General features: G+C 42.1%; 1 protein-coding gene across 1 annotated transcript in view; it reads left to right on the top strand.

The window, feature by feature from the left end:
- USP24 (ubiquitin specific peptidase 24) overlaps positions 1–21150 on the top strand; it is a 251269-nt gene that overhangs the window by 114718 nt on the left and 115401 nt on the right. The window contains exons 34-46 of the mRNA XM_078771659.1: positions 467–608; positions 779–925; positions 2029–2102; positions 4126–4289; positions 4485–4546; positions 6089–6322; positions 9823–9937; positions 13272–13416; positions 15515–15634; positions 16008–16151; positions 17783–17881; positions 18018–18100; positions 20261–20402. Coding sequence (XP_078627785.1) covers positions 467–608; positions 779–925; positions 2029–2102; positions 4126–4289; positions 4485–4546; positions 6089–6322; positions 9823–9937; positions 13272–13416; positions 15515–15634; positions 16008–16151; positions 17783–17881; positions 18018–18100; positions 20261–20402 — 1671 coding nt within the window. The remainder of the gene's footprint in view (positions 1–466; positions 609–778; positions 926–2028; positions 2103–4125; positions 4290–4484; positions 4547–6088; positions 6323–9822; positions 9938–13271; positions 13417–15514; positions 15635–16007; positions 16152–17782; positions 17882–18017; positions 18101–20260; positions 20403–21150) is intronic.

Raw genomic sequence — 21150 nt, 5'->3', positions numbered from 1 at the left:
TCTAAACCGGGGTACACACCGGGATCATTCATCCCAGCAAGCTGGTACTCAATTTGCCGACCTCGGAAGGATGACAGGCTGAGTCAACCCCCCTGGTGTTAATTCAGCGATCGATCTGGATTCGAGCCCAGGATCGTAGGATCCCAAGCCGGCACCCTAACCGCTAAGCCAACACCAGGCACCCTAACCGCTGTAAAATAATAATGAAAACACGTTGGATAGGATGCAGTCTTTTTTTCTTCTTTTGCCCAACCCCTTGCCTCCACCAACCATCTTTATTCAGGCGCTTATTTCACCCCCGCCCACTGCCCTTCCTTTCATTTCCTTCTTTTGCCAGTCTTGTATGAGAACCTTGAAAGAGCCATGAAATGTTTCAGTGTGCTTGTACAGCGATAAATTCACTTCTGCTTTACCGATTTTGAGTTTTGTCTTGATATCTTCCCTTCAATCTATTTTTTTTGAATAGACTATGGATCCTGCTGCCTATTCCAGTACAGTGTCAGGCTTAGTGCGCCTGGCTTGGGCTGCTGCAGTTGGCAAGCTGGTCCCAACGGCCAATCCACTTACGTATGGACAACTTGGGGGGTGGCAGAGGCAAGGAAGCACAGGTAACATGGTGGTATACATATAAATTGATAATGAGAATTCCTTTTGCAAGCATGCTGCTACATTTCTTCTTGCCAGTTATGCCTTGACATGGTGTTTACATACTCCTTTACAACAGGCGAGCAGCAGAGCTTTGATCATAGTTTTATCTTGTTACGTACCCTCCCTACAGGTAGCAGTGGCAGTGAGGAGAGCGAGCGATCCGGGTGGTCAGCTTTGGGTTCAACTTGTGTAACGCTGGATTCGAAATCGTCTTTAATTGCACGAGATGCTCTTTCACTACTCATTGCTTGTCTCCAACTACGAAAAGAACTTCTAGGTACATCCTCCATGTACTTTTCCCTGACCATAAAAAAAAAAATCATCATGCTGTGCAAGTAATGTAAAGTATTGTAGTTACACAAGGAAATCCAGATATGGGAGGAGGCCTCCCAGTCCACCTGTCTCATCTCCATATTCCTGACAGCCCAGGGACACACTATCCCTGTACCTTTATTTTTTATGCCTCTGCTGACGAAGTCGCTGGAGGCATTCTCTTTCTGGGTTGTCCATCCGGCTGTCCGTGCGTCCGTCCGTGTGTCTGTGATAAGTTTTCGTGACGGCGATAGCTTAAGAACGGCTGAAGGTATCTAAGTCAAAATTGGTACAGGTATGTACAGTATAATGATGTAAAGATGGACTGATTCGATTTTGGGGCCATGAGGTCAAAAGTCAAATGTTCTTGTAACGTAAAAATTCTGTTGCCGAGCTAACTTGTGAACTAGTGATGGGATTTTGACCAAACTTAGTACAAGTATATATTATGATGCAAAGATGAACTGATTAGATTTCTGTATCAAGAGGTCAAAGGTCAGAGTCTGTAATAGGTTTTCTTTACCGTGATAACTTAAGAATGGCTGAAAGGAACCAAGTCAAACTTCATACAAGTATGTACAATGATGTAAAGATAATTGGATTAGAATAATGGGTCAATATGTCAAAGGTCAGAAGTCCCGTTAGGTAAAAATTCTGTTACTGTGCTAACTTGTAAACAAGTCATGGGATTTTAGCCAAAATTGGTATCGGTATATATTCTGATGCAAAGATGAACTGATTAGAATTTGGTGCCGCAGGTCAAGGTCACGTCAGATAAATATGTGCCACTTGAGAGCAGCTGAAAGGATTTAAATCAAGCTTGATACAAGTATGTTTAATGATAATATTGGCGAAGGCATATTGGTTGACGTGGCGACGTCAGAGTGCTATTTTAGTTGAAAACATAATTTTGGTTGGTAAAAAAAACATCGTATGGTCGAGCTTATGATGACACTTAACACACACACTTCAATCCACGATGAGACTCATGCACCGTGGGAATTAGCTAGTAGTGTGTATCTGTGTTTAAGCCTCCCTTAAGCATTTCTGCATCTCGTGTCATTCCAGCAGGAAGCTTTTTCTCCTTGCGCCATGTTGCAGATTTTATCATCGACCTGCTTCTTCACTCTCCTTGTCACGAGGTAAATCGACTCACGATGCTCGCCGATTTCCTGCTGGTGATCTGATATTTTCTCACCGACCTTGGACATCTTGACAAAAGTGAACTTTTGAAGGCTTTTCACCCTTCAGCCCAAATTGGGCGAAGGGCTATTGTCGTCCCGGGCGTCTGGGCGTCCGTCAACTTTTCCGTTCCGTCAATTTCAAGGAGAACGGCTTGTCCGATTAAATCCATTTTTGCAGTGTAAGTTGGGGTTGAGTAGAGGAAGGTTCCTTTCGAAAATAGGTACGGTGCGATTTTCAATATGGCCGCCACGGCAGCCATCCGGGCGTCCGTCAACTTTTGGTTTCCGTCAATTTCGAGCAGAACGGCTTGTCCGATTAAATCCATTTTTGCAGTGTGTGTTGGGGTTGAGTAGAGAAAGGTTCCTTTCGAAAATGGGTGCGCTGCGATTTTCAATATGGCCGCCACGGTAGCCATCTTGAAATTGGTTTCTGTCAATTTTGAGCAGAACGGCTTGTCCGATTAAATCCATGTTTGCAGTGTGTGTTGGGGTTGAGTAGAGGAAGGTGCCTTTCAAAAATGGGCGTGCCGCGATTTTCAATATGGCCGCCTCGGCAGCCATCTTTAAATTGGTTTCCACCATGCATGGGCTGAGGGGTTACGCCCGCTTTGCGGTGCTATTTATTTTTTAATTGACTTCTTATTGTTTGTTACATTGATTGAATGCTCACAGTGGAGCTTGTAGATAAATGACATGCAGCACAAAAACATTAGCAACTAGAACGGCACTGAGTAGAGAGCATACCTCCGCCAGGTGAACAGTTTACGTTTTGTAAACTAGAGTAGACCAGAAAATCACAATACACAATCACATTTAATCAAAATCATCCGTCCACAACCTTTTGAGATATCCTGCTATATGTTGGTTTTAGCCCTATCTCTGAATGGTGAAGAATCGCTAAAAAAATTAAACAAAGCTCATATCCGAATCCATATTCAGATCTTCACCAAAATCCAATCGATTAGTCCTTGTCACACACACAATCTATCCACGAAGTTTCGTTCGAATCTGTCCACAACTTTTTGAGATATCTTGTTCACAAACAGACAGGGGTGAAAACATAACCTCCATCCACCTTTGGTGGCGGAGGTAATGAATAGTCCTAAGTGGAACAGATGCTCATCTCTCGATGGAGGGTGGTCGTAGGTGGTGTACATTAGGTGCTAAAGTTGATTTTCAGTTTGCTTTGATGGAAAATTAGTTGCCCGTGGGGGATGTAGGCCTGATAACACGGTTATATTTGCGCAGTGAATTTATGTCGGATGAGTGGGTCCTGGAGTGATTAAAAAGGTCAAAAGGGGCTGCAGGTGTAAGGGGTCTATAGGTTATATAGGGGTGTGAATGTCCATTCGGGATCTAAATGTCTATGGTGTCTAACTGCTTCTTCTTGTTCTTAATCTTCTTCTTCATCATATTGACTGTGTATTGATTGCCAAAACAAACATTTCACCTCTTTCCACACAGCAGCACCTGAAACACTGTGTCGAAAGCCAGACACGCAGACTGCACAGATTTCTGATATTGCATCTTACTGCAAATGAGCTTGCGCTCCCAAATTTGCATGTTGTAGAGTTCACATCAAGTGACAAAGCATGTTTCAATTGATTTGCATCATAATTCTTGATTCCAAATCAACATCAGTCAAGAAGAAGATCCTTATCCAGTCAAAAAGATCCTCACTTGTCTGTATTGTTTTTCACGAGTGACTCATAATTTCCATCATTGCATGTCAGATTCCCATGTTCGTTTGCAGGGAGATGTGTTTTTGTTGGAAATAAGTAAAAAAAAACAATTTCCGAGTTGAGGGAGGAGCTTATCCACCCTTTCGAATGCCACACTCTTCATTAGGATTACATTTCACACTGTAGAGTTGTTTGGTCTTTAAAATTGGACTTCCAAACCTCAGAGTAAATGTTTCTTAAGTAGAACAGACTGACTCTAAAATCAGATTTACACTACCATACTGCTTGTGTTGTTGCAGGTTCGTCGTGCATCATGTGACCAGTTCCACACACTTGCCCAAATGGATGTTGGATCCACACCTGAGGCATCCTCTCGGCCTGACCTTTTCCTTTTGAATGTGCTCTTACAAGCCCACCTGCCACTTTGGGCATCTTCTACATCTCTACGTGGTCAAGCCTCCCGGTTAGGATTTGAATCGTTCACAATGATCATTAGCCCAAACACTGTTACGGCTCATCTTCATGCACTAATGCCGTAAACTTTTGCCGTAAACCGTAATGCCGTAAACGTAAAGTGGCCGTAAACTTTTATCTCACTTTTTGTTTCCAGTTGCAGCAAATGACTCCCTGTGCATTCCTCTTTTTTTTTGCTCTTCAGCCTCTTCTCCCACTGCACAGAATACTTCGATCTTCGTTGTTTGCTTCTCGACAATCATACATGTAAGTCATCTGCGTCATTGATTCATCATCTTCATTTTTACCAGAATATCACATTTTGCACCATTTTTAAAGCATGTGAATCATAATAACTTGAGCTAGTCTCGGGGAGAGTTTCTTCGTCATTATCAGATTGTTGATAAATAAAATTTGGGGGTGTTGTAAATTAACTGAACACTTGTAGATTTAAAATCAAAATCGTTTTTATCTTTTTGGTGTTTGCATATTTTATTACCAAGCATGCGAAGCAAAAAGCGGGTTAAAGCAATTGGTTCACTTTTTTGTCTATCTGTCTATCGGCATTAGTTTATGATGTAGGAACTACTTAATTTCAATTAAATGTTATATTTTGAACACAAATCAGAACATGGATCAGAACCGATACCTGCAGTTTAGCAGTAAGTACTTTGACTCTGAATTTGGCAAATTGTATGGGATCTCGTCCCGAGTGTGCATGCACAGAGAGGAGTATGGAATTGTTTTTTAGTCTGCCTGTCTGGCAGTCAAACAAAATTTAAAATCATTCCAAGCCGGAAACTTACTGTTTTTAGGAACGTCATAAAGGACACAAATAACAGGGATGAATAAAGAATGCAACGTGATAAATAAGGTGGTGGAAAAGATGCTGCATCAACGGTGTTAAATTTCTAGAAATTAATTTTTCTTTATTTTATTTCAATTGAAAGTGTTTATTTTATTTAAATTGAATTATATTCTTGAACACAACACAAATCGCCTTCCTGGCACTTTCACAAACCTTCCGTTTAGCAGTACAGTAAGCGACCAAAATATTACGCCATTTTACGTCCCCTCGACAAATCAAATCATGCTCTCAGCTTTGGAGAATATTGAGATTCAGACAAAATGGCAGCTTGTAGGAAATATAGATGATGTTCGGATACGTAATAAGCAAGAGTTTAAAAGACCCTTCTCATGTCCTTTTTGTTTCTCAAGAATGTGTGGGATAAAGTGTTCTATGAAAACTCTAAATTTGAGGAAATTATGCTGTTGCCATTTTGTCTATATATCAATATATTCAACTATTGGCCTTTTATTATTTGTGAATTTGAGCCCCATTGAGTACACATCTTGGCATATCCTCGGTTTTTTTTCATTCAAAAAAAGTCCTAAACAAAACTTTGTAATGCTTTGTAAGATCTGATGAAATTGATATAAATATTTCTATCTTTATTATTGTATAAACAGTTGGTCCTCTATTTGCAGAGTAAAACCTCTTTAGAGGACCGCCATATATCCTCCTTTTTTCATGCTTTCATTTACATTCCCTTCCTCCCCTCCTCCCATTTCCCTACTTTTTCCACTCTCCATCAACCATTTTCTTTTGTTGTTCCCCAAACATTTACCCTGGAGTAGTTACCCTTTGGTCACTTCCTACGCACCTGATAGTGAGCCTCCACTTCTACCTACCAGCACCTCTTCACTACCTTGCCCACCCCTACACCATTTTATTTATTTGCTCTCTACCCACTTTTCCACCTCTATCCCCTGCTATCCCTATCCCTGCATTTTTTTTGTGTGTGGAAGTTTCCAGCCTGGAAGCATTAAACCTCAACCCAACATCAATGCTGGAAGATGAAATTACGTGGCTGTCAAATTTCGATCCAGGAGAACCAGGAGTGGGACTGGCAGGAGTTGGGCGGAGAGCAGGTGTGGTTGGAATGTCGACGGAAGGTTGTGGCAGAGATGCCCTCCTTGCTGGACACCTCAAACTAACCAAAACTCTGCTTTCACTCTGTGGACAAGAGAAAGAACGACTTGGTGAGCTGGTCTTTTCTCCCTCCGTCACCGTTTATGGGTAGCAGAAGCCTTGACTACATGAAAGGATTGTTCACATCCAGTAGAGACGATAAGCAACCTTTCAGCTTCGAGAAGTTACAGATGTCTGAGAATGATTAGCGGGGATTTGCTGTCCGGTTGTATCCCTAATCCATGAACAAAAGCTGCCGGCAATGTTGGAAAAATTAGACCAGAATAACAATTGTTTTTCTAACGAGAGTGAAGTCGATGGCGCGCCATCACAAGTCCTTCCGCTTCCCACCTAAATCAAGGTTGAAAGATGGCAAAAAGTTCCATGACGAAATGTAATGATGCAATATCAGATTTTAAGGTAAAAATTTTCTCCCTGTTTTGTCCCCAAGGTCGCCAACCCCTGGGGCATGAACCAGGGATGACGTATCAAAAATTGTTATATATTTAATTCGTCCCCCAATGTTTACTAGATATACAAAGTTTTATTAAAAATGTGTCTGAAATTTGCATTTTTTGGTTTTGGCGTTTTGATCTTGCCCCAGGGGGCAGGGCCAAAAATGACACTGCTCTAGCACCATCTTGCCATGTGGTGATCATAACGACTAAGTTTGGTGAATCTCTGCACTACCCTTTAGGATGAGATATTGTGACAGATGGCCGTATTGTCGGACGGATGGACTGACAGATGGAGCCGATAACAATATCCCCCCCCCCCTGTTTTTTCTCATTGTGTGGGGGATAATAATAATAATAATAATAATGATAATAATGATGATGATGATGATGATGATGAGTCTTTAAAAGTCACAGTTATTCTCACCTCATGGAGTTGGCCGGGAAAGTTTTTAATTCCCGCAGATTGACGCAGTTGGCCGGGGAAACCTGGATATTATTTGAATATTTTCTTATTGTCTTGTCTTGAAAATTTGCATTTTATGATTGAAAATACACCAGTTAGCTAGAAATGTAACTTTGTGATGAAGGTCCTAATTTTCTAAGATGCATTAATTGCCCTTTTTGGAATCACTCTCAATGTAAAGCAGATTAAAGCGGTTACGTAAACATTTTGGACCTAAACAGATTGAAATCTTTATCTGAAAAATCTGAAACTTCATATATCTGATCTATGATCCGATGTGAGTGAAGAATTACATTTATGATGTCAAAGCCCATACCAAGAAACTATGTGACCTAACAGGGTGCATGGATGTTACGGGTATACGGGCCTTAATAGCAGTGGGCCATAATAGTTGCGTGTTCAGTTAACAATGGTATTGTTACGTTTGTAGGGGGTAGACAATGATTACCTTAGTCCAGGTAGAAGTGTCTAGATTACCATGCTCCGTATGGCGTGAATAAGAAGAAACCTGTAGTTGAAGTCAGCTCCGTGTGTTCGAATTAAGTGTGACGTGTGGCCAGAAGGAGGGTGGCTCTTGTGCTATGTAGCTTAGGGAATAAGAATAAATCCCCCTGTCCGTCCTACCTCTTGTGATCTGACCTTTGTGGTTCTAATAAATTGGCCTGCGACAAGACGAGGACCGTCAGGAAACGAACTCAGGCACATACAACACCGACAACCCCAACAGATACCCAGCACATTTGCCAATCGGCAAAAGGAGGCCCCGTCCCGAAGGGAGTGATTGGTCGTGGATTGATGTGGTGGAGCGCAGGGATTGGTTTGAGTGTGACATCAGCGAAAATAGGGGAGGGTGCGTTTCCCCCTCTCTCTCTTTTTCTCTCTCTCTTGGTCCTGGCTTTGGTCATGTTTTGTTTCGGGTGCGCTCGTGAGGAGAACTTGTGGAGCTCGGGAAACCTCTGCAACATTGGAGGAGGGGTGTTGGTTGACGGTGGTGCTCTTCGGAGACGGAGGAGATAGCGAGCAAACCCAAGGAGGCTATCTTGTCTGCTTGTCTCACGCCGGCGGCTGGCTACGGGTGCGAATCCACGCCATCTTGTGTGCTTCCCACGCGGGGTGGTTATACTGCGGATACGACCATCAAACTCCTAAAAGCCTCGTAGACCAGAGCTGAGTGCCGGCCGATACAAATACAAAGAACATTCTTTTATTTCTTTGTCATTCCCTTGTGTTGTATACGAGTCTGTATGGGGGCGCTCCATTTAGGATATTAGTTTTATCGTGCATTTTCTTGTTTGCTGGCATTTATTTTCATTAAACCGGTAATTTGTTGCAATTTGAATTCCGTGTCGGTTGAATTGATAATCGCAGGGTCGAAGACGTCCACCGGTGGGACCCGTGAAGGTAAGTTCATCATTCTCCTTTCCCTCGTGTGTAAAGAACACCATCATTTTTGACTGAACGCCTCAGAGTGTTAAGCTCATTCGGATATCAGTTTCCTTGGAGGATTTTACTCCCTAGGAACAGGACAGTATTCTTGTTCAGAATGAACGTGCGAGGAGAGACTACACGCTCCATGAGCGCCATTCTAATTGTTCAAGTAATTCGTCACCATTGGTTGCTCGGGCCAAAAACGTTAATATAGCTTGATATCTCAAAAAGCGATGGATGGATTTGGATTAGTACAAATCTTGGTCGACAGGTTACGTGTATGAAAAGGACAAATCGTTTCAATTTGTTGAAGATACGAATCGAAGTTGTGGCCGGATTCTGACAAAACTTGGTGGATGAGTTGGGTTTGTGACAAGAACGAGCTGGATTAGATTGTGGAGGTCCGGATCCTTATCCAGCCTATCGGTGAGAGAAGGATACAAAACGTAAACTGTTCAGCCTGGCGGAGGTATGCGCTCTACCGAGTGCCATCCCAGTTTTGCATGTTTTGAATGACAAAGCTATATTTCTGGTGTTGCTGTTGTTGTTGCTGCTGCAGCAGTATGGTTGTCTTGTGGCCTACATCCAGAAAACCAATACTTGTGTTTTATTACTTGCGAAAATCGAAGATTTTTCAAGTATATTGGTTGGTCTTGTGCGTTATTGTCTGTCTGTCTGTCTGTCTGTCTGTATGTCAGTCGCCTACAGGTCACAATTTTCAACCAATCTTAACAAAACTTTACCAAATAGTACAGGTGGTCATAAAGAAGAAGCCTATTGTTTTTGTGGTTAAAAGGTCAATAGGTCAACATAAGCAAAAGGTCACCAACTTTGTCAAGTTTCTAAAATCCCCAATTTTCATCCGATGGACTTGAAGCTTGAAGAGGATTTGCACATATGATCACTGAATTCAACCACAAATTATTTTTGAGGTCAACATCGGCCAAAAGGTCAACATAGGCCAAATTTCTAAAATCCTCAATTTTCATACAATTATTATTTCATCCATCCAACAGTATTTTATTTTACTGCCAAAAAACCCCAAAAACCTTCCCTTGCACCCCCTAAGTATAACCATCATTTTTCAATTCATTCAACTCATGCAGTCCATTGGTTCAGGTGTGCATGTGTGTTTTGTGTCTGTGTGTCTGTGTCTGTCTCTGTGTCTGTGTGTTTTTGTTTTCTCACATGTTCCTTTATCACATTACTTCTCCCTCCACAGGGTGCAGCCTCATCCCTCAGCTCCTTGATGAATTCCTTTTCCCGGCAGCAAATTTGATTGTAGAATCCCATCCCGTGTGTGATTGCAGCCTCAGTCTCTCTCACTGCACCCCCAAGTAAGTCTATCATTGCTCATACTCTTGCATACATTTGGCTTTGCACAAGGATGGTTCCAAAATGTTCTGTGTACCATTCTGTTTTAACATGGATCCAGTCTCAATTTTATGCGATATTATTCTCCCGGTGTGGATTGGTATTCTTCTTCTTCTGCCATGATGTCGTGTGCATTCAGTGGTGCTGCTGTGATGAGGATGGTAACTGAGACCCACAGTAGTACAGTAACATGGTACAGACACAGAAAATGGAGGTTTTGGATAAGCTTGTTCGAGGCGAGATTGCGGCATCACTGGGCAGACAATATTGGAATAATGAGTACAGCATCTGCCAAATAATGAAATGTGCAGAAAACATAAATGGTAGGGAATGCTCCTTTTTATGCTGTGCATGAGGGTGACTCCCGTAAAATGCTCCATTACAGTATGCGTAAGTTTATGGGTGAGAGGACAGCCCAGAGTCTCATCCCCTTTTCCCATAGGCCCCTGGTCTTACCTTACGTGGGTGATTCCAGGAACATTTCCAGGTTTCACAGAATGCTGTGTTAATTTCGGTATGCCATACTCTGCCGCAAATTCTTCAATTGTGATATGCTGATCTTGAAGCAAGATGGTTCTTTAGTCACCGAGGCATTGTCCTCTCATCTTCTGGTGGAATGCCTGCCTGAACATGTTTTCTCCTCCCTGTTTCCTCCAAGTAAGGACAAGAAGAAAAAGCCAGGAAATGTCATAGCCCCCACCATAGTTTTAGTAATTTTGCTGCAAGGAGTTAAAGGCTGTCAGTCGGCCATCTTTGCTCAGATGACAAAATAAAATCTTCTGCATATGTATACTCATGTATTGTCTTTGTGTCAAGTTTGAAGAAAATCAATCCATGCATGTCTGAGAAATGGATGGGAGTGTTGAAGAAAGAGATGTCTAGAGATCTTTAAAGTTCAAATACATCGACTTCACTTTGTTTAAGAGATTTATTCAGTTATTGCGGAGAAAACCCGACGCTATACAGGACAAATTTACATATCACAAATACACAGCAGTACAACAGTTAGAGTCGAGTTCTCTGAAAATTCTCTCGCAGAGTTCCCTTCTTATAAGAGCAAAATCCTTTGATGTTCCCAGGGAGGGGCTTAAGGGCATGGAGGGGTTCCCAGAGGTCAGACTCACTGGCTTCTCATGAAGCTGTTTCTCATAAAGCCACCAATATGCTTGCAGGAGTCGCACTAATTACTGAAGGTCAAGAAAGGTCACTGTTTAAGCCGATGGAGACGACTTCTGAGGCATACACATCTGGTCAATCTCAGATAAAGAGCTGAGTCTGCACTTTCCAACAAGGCTGGCATCCGCACCAGGTCAAAGGTCGTCACACAAGCTCCTCTCCCAGATCAGTTAACACGAGCTCCACTCTCCAACTCGCTTCCGGCACAAAGCATACCCATGTTCCACAATTTCAAACGCAGTTTATTTGGCATTTCTTATTTCTATAGATTCTAGCACCTTAATAATTATACAAACAACGCCCATGCAAAAATCTTTCAATCATAAGGAAGTCCTGAAGGACTTCCATATTAGCACGTTTAATTAACAAAATGGCCGCCAGTCAGCCATCTTGGATCTGATCTCGGAAAGAAGCAATGACGTGCATATGCAACCTATTATTCATTATCTGTGTGCTAAATTTGAACAAGATCGGTAAATGCATGTCCGAGAAATGGTTGAGGACGTGGTCAATATCGGGGTTTTTACAACTAAAATGGCCGCCAGTCTACCAGTCTGCCATCTTTGATCAGATTGCAAAATAAAGTGAGGTGCACGTGTATGCCATCGTGTACTGTGCTTGTGCCACGTTTGAACAATATCGGACCATGCATGTGCGAGAAATTGTTGGAGACACATTTAGGTAACAAAATGGCCGCCAGTCAGCCATATTTGATCGCATCGTGAAACAAAATGATGTGCATATGTATACCATCATGTATTGTCTTTGTGCCAAGTATGAACAAAATCGGTCCATATATCTCCGAGATATGGTTTCGGACGGACAGACAGACGGGACCAAATCCATAAGCCCCCGTTTTGGACTAAGTCCAACTGGGGCTAATAATACTCTTCACTGAACAGTTCTTAATAGTAGAAAGGTGTTTGGAAGAATTGCAGTAATGTATTGGTGCACATGTACATTTTTTTTTCTTCTGCACACCATTAATTTAACATGAAGAGTAGGCATGTCTTTTTAACGTAGCTGTCTGCCGTGGCCATATCCTTGATACTAGATGCACTTATTTTTATTCCGGAAACGAAACAAATTGTATGAGAGACATGTTATTTACCAGACACATCAGTAAATACTCCTGCAATACACATACAACTTTGCGATCACCTCTACTTTATGCTTAAAAAAACGTGCAGGAGGGTTGACAACTTTTGGGAATGATTCTCGTAGTTAATATCGTGTCATTATTAGTCGATTCACTTAAACTCTCCTTTATATGCGTACATGCATAGATGCTTATGTGTTTACGTTGTCTAAGTTGATGAGGATGTATTGGACACAAAGGACAAATTGACAACAATATGCAGTAAGCCCTTAAGTATCGCGAGTTTGAATATTGTGGGTTTTGACCAATCGCGGTAACCTTTTTATGTACCAATTTATTTATTGCGGGTGTTAATTTCGACCAATTGCGGTTTTTGAGTTGAGCTGTGATGGTTATCCCGTACCACTAACCTTTCGCGAACCGTTAATGCAGAGAAGTGTAAAACGATAGACGAAAGTGAAAAGCGATCATTTTAATTTTATTTATTCGCTGGTTTACAGAACTGCAGAACAATTTATAAAACATACAGACAGATTACAAAGGAAAACAATTTGAGATTAAAAGGGAGGAATGGTGAGGGTGAGGGGGCAACTATAATAGTTTCTGAACGTTGAATCTGATTGAAGGCAGCAGGAGAATTCATCGTAAGGCCAATTTATGCTTATTTTACATGTTTATTTGAATTGTAATGTGTTTATTTTTGGCTACCGCCGACCTTCCTCGATATTTTCTCGAAGCCCAGGAACCTAACCCACTTATTCCCTTCGGAAATTGGTTTTAACTTTCGCGGTTTTGAATATTGTAGCATTTTCCAGGAACATAACCCTTGCAATATTTAAGGGTTCACTCTATGGGGTTATAATATATGGGGTCACTGCATCTTTTAAGATAGCTGGCTCATCATTTGCTCTTTCATTTGCAGGGTGGTTTTCAGGTGGTGATCAAATTTGTTTAAAAGCTTTGATTTCTCTAAAGGTGTACGTTGAATTGCCTTTGTGTCTGCATATGTGCGCGATGCTCAGATGCTCTGGACCAGTGAGCAGACTTGCTGCGTTTGAGGTTCTTCTTGTACTTGCCGATGGCTCACTTCCCAATCTACAGCTGCTCACCAATCGCCTCACAACCTTGCATCACCAACCAGATCCTGGACTCAGTAGGGAATTTGAGGTAGAAAAATGTTTGTATTCATTTATCTATCATTAAATATTTTTTATCAACTGAGATCAACTGATAAGCCCCCTTCCAGACCGCGTAAGCTCTCGAGGTGACGCTAACTGCAGACGTCTTCAATGCAGATTCGCCCCATATGTCAGCTCCTGCAGTAAGGCTGTTGCCGACTTCTTCAATGCAGATTCGCCACACCTGCACATCCTCATGGCTTGAGCTGCAAAGCTCTCGTGTGTGTGTGTGTGGTTTTCTTTTTTTTTGTAAAGACAAGTAAACAGAGGAAAATAACATTAAAAATGCACAGTTAGAGATCTGAATAGGGGAGGACAACATAGGATGGGAAAAACAAACATCTTACTGAACATATGCAGCACATATGTATTGAACAAATGCGAATAAATAACTAGGACACTCGGTAGAGCGCATACCTCTGCCAGGCACACCAGTTTATGTTTTGTATCTCACTGATAGGCCAGATCTGGATTCGGACCTGAACCAAAATCTAATCGGCTTGTTCTTGTCACCAAACCAACTCGTTCACCAAGTTTAGTTATAATTTGTCCATAACTTTTTAAAATATCATGTTATATATAGCTTTTCACCCGATCTCTCAATGGTGAAGAATCCCCTAAAAATTTTAATAATTCTCATATCCGAATCCATATTCAGATCTTCACTGGAATTGAATCGATTCGTCCTTGTCACACACCAAATCTGTCCACCAAGTTTCATCCAAATCCATCCACAACTTTTTGAGATATCCTGCTATATATTGTTTTTGGTCCTATCTCCCAATGGTGAAGAATCACTTAAAAAATTCTACTAGCCGGACCCGTATCCGGATCTTCACCAGAATTGAATCGATTCGTCCTCGTCACACACCCAATCTGTCCACCAAGTTTTGTCCAAATCCGTCCACAACCTTTTGAGATATCTTGTTCACAAACAGGCAAACAGGGGATAACCTCCATCTACCTTCGGTGGTGGAGGTAACTATCACTCTATAAAGCAGTTTTCTTCACCCGTAAAGATCAATCCCACAACAATATAATGGTTGTACAGTAATGTAACAAAAATATTTCATTGGTTGTTAATCAAATGTTTCATTGGTTGTTAAATTAACCTGATCTTCCAGGGAAGCAGAACTCAACTGAACTGACTGGACAACTTTAAAGTAGGTCAGTTGTCTGTACTAGATTTGACTTAAGATAGCAACCTACCTTGTGTGGTAAGAGTCTCACACACCAAGTTTGATCAAAATCCAAAAATATTTGTGGACGTTGAAGTCTTAACGTCGTTTCGGAGCTGAAAACAATATGGTGGCCTATGGCGGCCATTTTGTGACGGATCGGGTTGGAATGCAATATCAACCTACCTTGTGTGGTATGGGTTAAGCATTCTAAGTTTGATCAAAATCTGTTAATATTTGTGGACGCTCGAGTGTTAACGTCGTTTTCATGACCAAAAACAAAATGGTCGCCTAAGTCCGCCATTTTTCAACGGATCGGGCTGAAATGTAATACCAACCTGGTCCTTGGGGTAAGGATGCTGCATGTCAAGTTTGATCAGAATCGGTTGATATTTGTGGACGCTGGAGTGTTAACAGACGACAGACGACGACGACAGAAGACGGACGCTGGAGGGTTCAGTATGTGATGAACTCAACTGGAAGGTAGTCCAGTTGAGTTAAAAATTGAAAATTGTGGAAAAGCAGGAACACAAAGTTGGACGGAGTTTTGTTTTGAAAAATGTCTAGGAACTTATCCTGAAGTAAAATTGTATCCTTTCCTCCATTGTTTACACAACCTGCCCACCAGCATCTCTCCAGCAGATTTTTATGAACATAATGGGAAATAATGTGTGCTTTTTGGAGGCAGACAGTGAGTAGAGCTAAACTCATCGAATGAGCTAAAGATCAGACTTGTTCTTTGGTAAATCTTCTCTTTCAGTCATTTCTTCCTTTTCACTATAATGGTCATCATTGCTACTTTATTAAAGTGTAATCGTTTGTTCTTGCTCCTCTTCTTTTTTTTTTTTTTCATAAATCTGTTGCCTCCGTATCTCTGCTCCATTTGTTTTTGCTTTTTGTTTTTTATAGGTTCTTCCTCCAGTTGATGGCCGCTCAACAGCAGGATTTGTGGGCCTCAGGAATGGTGGAGCAACGTGCTACATGAATGCCATATTCCAGCAGCTGTACATGCAACCTGGACTGCCAGAGGTTCTGCCACTAGCCCACACTGCAACAAACGCGTGCCGCCTCCACATTCACCTCCCTTAAAGTTATAAACTACCAACACCTTGCACACCTCATGCTGCTCTGCACAACATTTTGCCCCAAATCTGTTGTACGCATGGTATTTGTTGAGGATTAGTTGAAGTTGGCTCTCCTTAATATTATCTCATCCACTAATCTTCACTTAGAGAAAAATGTTTTTTTTTTGTTCAACCACACCCAATCATAAAGATTAGTAAATATTACCCACATGTTATTCACATACAAATGACACTGCATGTTCCTCATAATATCCCTCCATCTGGTTGCTGTTTTCACGACTTCCTGCAATATGTCTTTGCCATTCTTCACCTACCAGGCTCTGCTTGCGGTTGAAGGAGCTTGTGAAGTGGATAGTGATGAAGGTGATGAGGGAAAGCTTGTGCTGGCTGAAGTGCAAAGTATTTTTGCTCACCTCTTGGATAGCCTTCTGCAGTACTATGTGCCGGCTAACTTCTGGAAGGTACGTGAATGACATGCTGACAAGTGGCCATCGACACATTATTTATTTACAAGTGGTGGACTACAAAATGGAAACACCAATGTAAGATCACTTCATAGGACGTTGGGCCACCACGTACGGTCCAACACGTGTTGAGTGTTGAGTGTTGAGTCCAACAGCGTCTGGAATTCTACATGAGGGATGCAACACTATTCTTCCACAAGAAAGTCACTCAACTCACACCTGTTTGATGGAGGTGGAAAACGCTGTGTCAGGCATCATTTCAGAATATCCCATAAATACTTTATTGGATTCAGATCTGGTGTCTGAGAAGGCAATGGCATATGGATAGCATCAGTGCCATGCTCATCAAACCATTGGGCGACCACACGTTCTCTCGCAGTACCATTAAGAAGAGATTGGCATTGAACTTGCCTTCGAACGGAATGACTGTGCCCAAACCATGCCATGAAAATGTTCCCCACAACATTACAGAATCACCACAATGCTTCACTGTTGGAACCAAGCACGCAGGGTTGGAGAGTTCTTCAGGTTGGTGCCACCCATGCATTCGTCCGTTTGTCGAGAACATGGTGAAGGATAATTCATCTGACCAAATCACATTTATCCACTGCTCGGTAGTCCATTGCCTGTGCTCTTTGCACCACTGGACTCGCAAACTTGCATTGCCAGGTGTAATGAGCGGTTTGTGCACTGCAACCCGACTATGGTATCCCGCTCTCTGGAGTTCTCGGCGAACCGTTTTTTATGAAACTGGGTGCTCGCACCCCAGGTTGAAATTTACAGTCAATTGTTCTACAGTAATCTACAGTAATCGCTCGTCTGCTTTACCTTGCACCTCTAATGCTCAGATATCACGATCCTGGAGTATGCACTTCCGCCCACTGTTGCCCTTTGCTGATGTGGTCTTTCCCTCAGAGTTCCATGCCAACATCACCTTAGACACCATTGTGTGTGAAACATCAGCAAGTTGAGCTTTTTTTGTCAGTGAAGCCCCTACCAAATGCTCCCCAACAATAACCCTTCTTTCAAAGTCACTGAGGTCTTCTCTTACAGCCACGCTAGCTAGAATAATAGGCAACCAGGCCTGTGCAGTATTTTTATACATGACCCTAAGCATGCTGTGATGTTGTTTGCTTAATTAATACATGGGCCACACCTGTGTGGAAGCCGTTGCTGTCAATATATTTGGTGTCCTTCATTTACCCAGGTGTTTCCATTTTTTTTTTTTGTCCACTACCTGTATATAGGATAGGTTGGTATCAACTGCAGACTGAGGTAACAAGAAACAAACAAAAAAAAGGTAAAGTGGGGCACTTAGTGTAGAAAATGGGGAAAATTAGGTTGAGATGACAGGTTGAGCAAAGTACATCTATATTAGGAATATGAGCAACCAACACCTCGTACAAATAGGTGCAAAATTGTAATTGTGTTATAAAGCTCTTTGCAGTATTTCCGTGGAGCATAACAATGGTGGGACATAATTGTAGCGTCGTATTACTGGGACAGTTGTTTCCATTAACTTCCAAAGCCCCCTCGATAAATGAAGCATTATCCGAGGTACCTCCTACCTGCTGTTTCCATATGTGAGTGATGGGCTGATGCTTGACATTGGTGCTCTATTTTTCCAGGTATTTAAGCTATGGAATCGCCCAATCCACATACGAGAACAACAGGATGCATACGAGTTTTTTACCAGCTTGGTAGATCAACTGGATGAGCAACTGAAGGTGAGGGGAAACAAAAGGGTAAATAATGAAAATGGGGACTGGGCTGGGTTGCCACTGTTAGTATCGTTGGATTAGTGAATGCATGCTCGCTTGCCTGATTGCAGCACCATGTGTTCTTGTTTTTTTTTTGTTCCAGAAACTAGGAAGAGAGCAGGTGTTCAAGAAAACCTACCAGGGAATTTTCTCAGACCAGAAAGTCTGCAGGAATTGCCCACACAAGTAACAACATGTTACAACCAATCTTTTGTTAAATATACAACACAGCAAACAATAAATTTGAGCATGATAAGTTACTTAGCCCAATCAAGCATGTATGTGTTGCATATCACTTTATACACCTTACTTCAACCATAAAAAATGATCATACAATACTATATGACATGGCATGATAAGCATAATGGTAGAAGACCGGAAGTCACTTATTAGACAGCCTGCTGTTGGCTTAAGGTTAGGATGGCTGGCTTAATATATTGGGGTCTTGAGTTTGAGCACCTGTTGTGCTGTTGCAATAACACCAGGTGGGTTGACTCAGCCTGTCGTCGTTCCGAGGTTGGTGAAATGAGTACCAGCTTACTGGTAATAGGGGCATTGCATCAGTGGCACAGCTGTGTCTCCAGAGAATGATGCAGCCAAGCAGCCACGGGCTGCATACAAAACCACCACTCATTGGACAAGTCAAATGCAAACTCAATGTACAAAGCTATTCCATTGGTGGGTTATGAAATTGGGAGATGACGCATTGAAGGAGAGTGATGTATGTGGGGGCTGTTTCATGGAAGTAATCCCATTATTGCTGTGATCCTGTAATTTAAATATCTGCTTGTGTGTTTGAAACACATTTTGTCTTTCAAACTGAATTTTAACCTCAAAGGTAAACATCAGCCTAGATCTATCTTAACAGCTCTGATTGCATGGATTTGTGAGCTATGCTCTAAAACGTAGTATTGTTGAGAAGGGTCATCTTACATAATGCTTCACTGCAAGTGCACTGGAAGCCTCAAAGATGGAATTTCCCTGCTGGTGATATGCTCAGGTGTTTGCTCAGTTCTGGCTGTATTTCAAAAACATGCTGTGGAGTGCACTGGCAATTTGCATCATTATTCATTACCTTCAATGATATCCGTGTGTGCTCCTCAATTCCCTCCCACGCATCAAATGGTACCACAGCAGAAGCTGCTCGTTAGAAGACCGAATGTGTCAATTCTGTCTTTCAATCCTGACAAAACTGACACTCTCACTCTGTTTCTCTGAAGAGGGCATCTGGCGAACAATCCCATCTACTTCCTTAACAAATTGCTTGAAGACATTCAGTCACTCCCAACTTTTGCACCTCACCATCAGTCATTATCTTTCTTGGGCAAACCATATATCCATGTTGGCTTCCAAAGCCAGCTGCCAACTCGGCATCCTGCATCATGCAGTCTTTTTTTTTTTGGCAAATCTGAACTTTTATCAACCTACAGCGCTTTCATCTGCAGCTTGGCGGAGTACTTATCTCACCTCTAGGCTTGTGCCCTTGCCGCACCCCTTGCCCTTGCCACACCCTTCATCACTGTCCACTTGGGGGTGAGGGGGGGGGGGGGCGTCTGGAATAGGAGGGGGGGGTCGAAAGCTAGCAAAGCAAACCGGTCGGTGGTCTCTCTGTCTTCACCGGCTCCTCGCAGGTCTTGTACCCTCTGCTCTTTCCATGCTTTCGCAGTTCCTCGTGTGTGTGTGTGTGTTTTTGTGGTTGTGGTTTATTTGTCTTTGATCAAGTTTCAACATTCGTCATACATGTTTTACGATGTTATGTACGACAAACTTGAATTTCATTCTATTTCATGCGACGCTGTGCTTATAAGCAAGCACAATAGAAAGAAATTACCTGGTCATGTCATTATAGCTTCTGTCCTGCTTATGAAGACCCATTTGGCAAATACTATGTGAAATGTCTTCTCCTTTAGTGGTGCGGCTTCTATTTAAATCAGCAACATTTCTGCTTTTCCTTTGATACGTGACTTGTTCTTTCTACATAATCTTTCCTTTTTTATTTCCTTCTTCCTTATTTTATTCTCCTTATTCCTCTTTTTGTGGACACTTCACTCTCCTACTATTTATTTCCACAGAAAATCCCCTCACCACTTCCAAATACCGATACATTTCACTTCAACGTGTGCCACTTATCACAGAATTGTCCTGTGATGCAGTGCAGATGCCTTGCTGAAACGTTGGCTGTCCCATCATTTTTGAACAGGACATATATGTTCCATGTCAGAACATAGTTAGCCTTTGATTGTATAACAAAATTGAAGGCTGCACATACACGTTGAAGCACAGTAGAGAGCTTAACAGCTTCCTGTGCATTAATTTCAGTTTGCTGTGTGATGTTTTGTGCTGCAGGTTTGAGAGGGAGGAGTCCTTCCTTGCCCTGGATCTTGGTGTTACAGCGTGCCCCAGCCTGGAGGCTTGTTTGGAGCAGTTTGTCCGAGCTGAGGCACTGGATGGGGAGAATGCATATTACTGTGAAATTTGCAAGGAAAAGGTAGTTGTCACCTTTTTCTCATATGTGTATGGATGTGTACATATATATATATATATATATATATATATATATATATATATATATATATATATATATATATATATATATATATATATAGTCACTTCCGTTGAACTTGGGGACAACTAAGAAGAAGACCTTTGTTGGTCGAAAGCTTGTCGAATTAAAGATCGACGTCCTGAAGCTACGTCCGCGTCTGATTTAATCTCCCGATTATATATATATATATATATATATTGTTGCGGATCTCCGACGTCGGCTCTCCCCTTATCAAGGGGGGGTTAATCCCCTTATCAAGGGGGGGTTAATCCCCTTGTCCTCTTGTCTGGCCGACGCGAGTCCTGGAAGTTATAGCGTCCTTCCCGGCGCGGCGTTAGGTAGGGGTTGTTCGGCCTAGGGGTTCGCTACTATCTAATTACTAACGCCGACCGGAAACGAGGGAATAACTCCCGCTCGAATCACGGATATGGATGGAAAATGCCGAGCGGATAGCAATCCGCGATCCGAGCTGTTAACAAATAACTAGACCCGATTATAGAGGTTGCGATCGTGCCACGCTTACCCAATTGGAGAAAAGACTGATGCGATCGGATGGAGAGGAAACCAAGAAAATAGGAAGAACAAAGCAATTTATTACAAATGTACAAGAAGGAGAAGAGGAAACGAAAGAAATGTACAGGAAAGAAAGAGGAAGGAGAAGTACACAGGGCAGTCTTAATTACAGGCTTAA

Source organism: Myxine glutinosa, chromosome 1, assembly GCF_964187855.1.
Source record: "Myxine glutinosa chromosome 1, kmMyxGlut1.1, whole genome shotgun sequence".
Lineage (NCBI taxonomy): Eukaryota > Metazoa > Chordata > Myxini > Myxiniformes > Myxinidae > Myxine > Myxine glutinosa.
The sequence above is the reverse complement of the archived record's forward strand: the minus strand, read 5'-3'. Positions and strand labels throughout refer to the sequence as shown.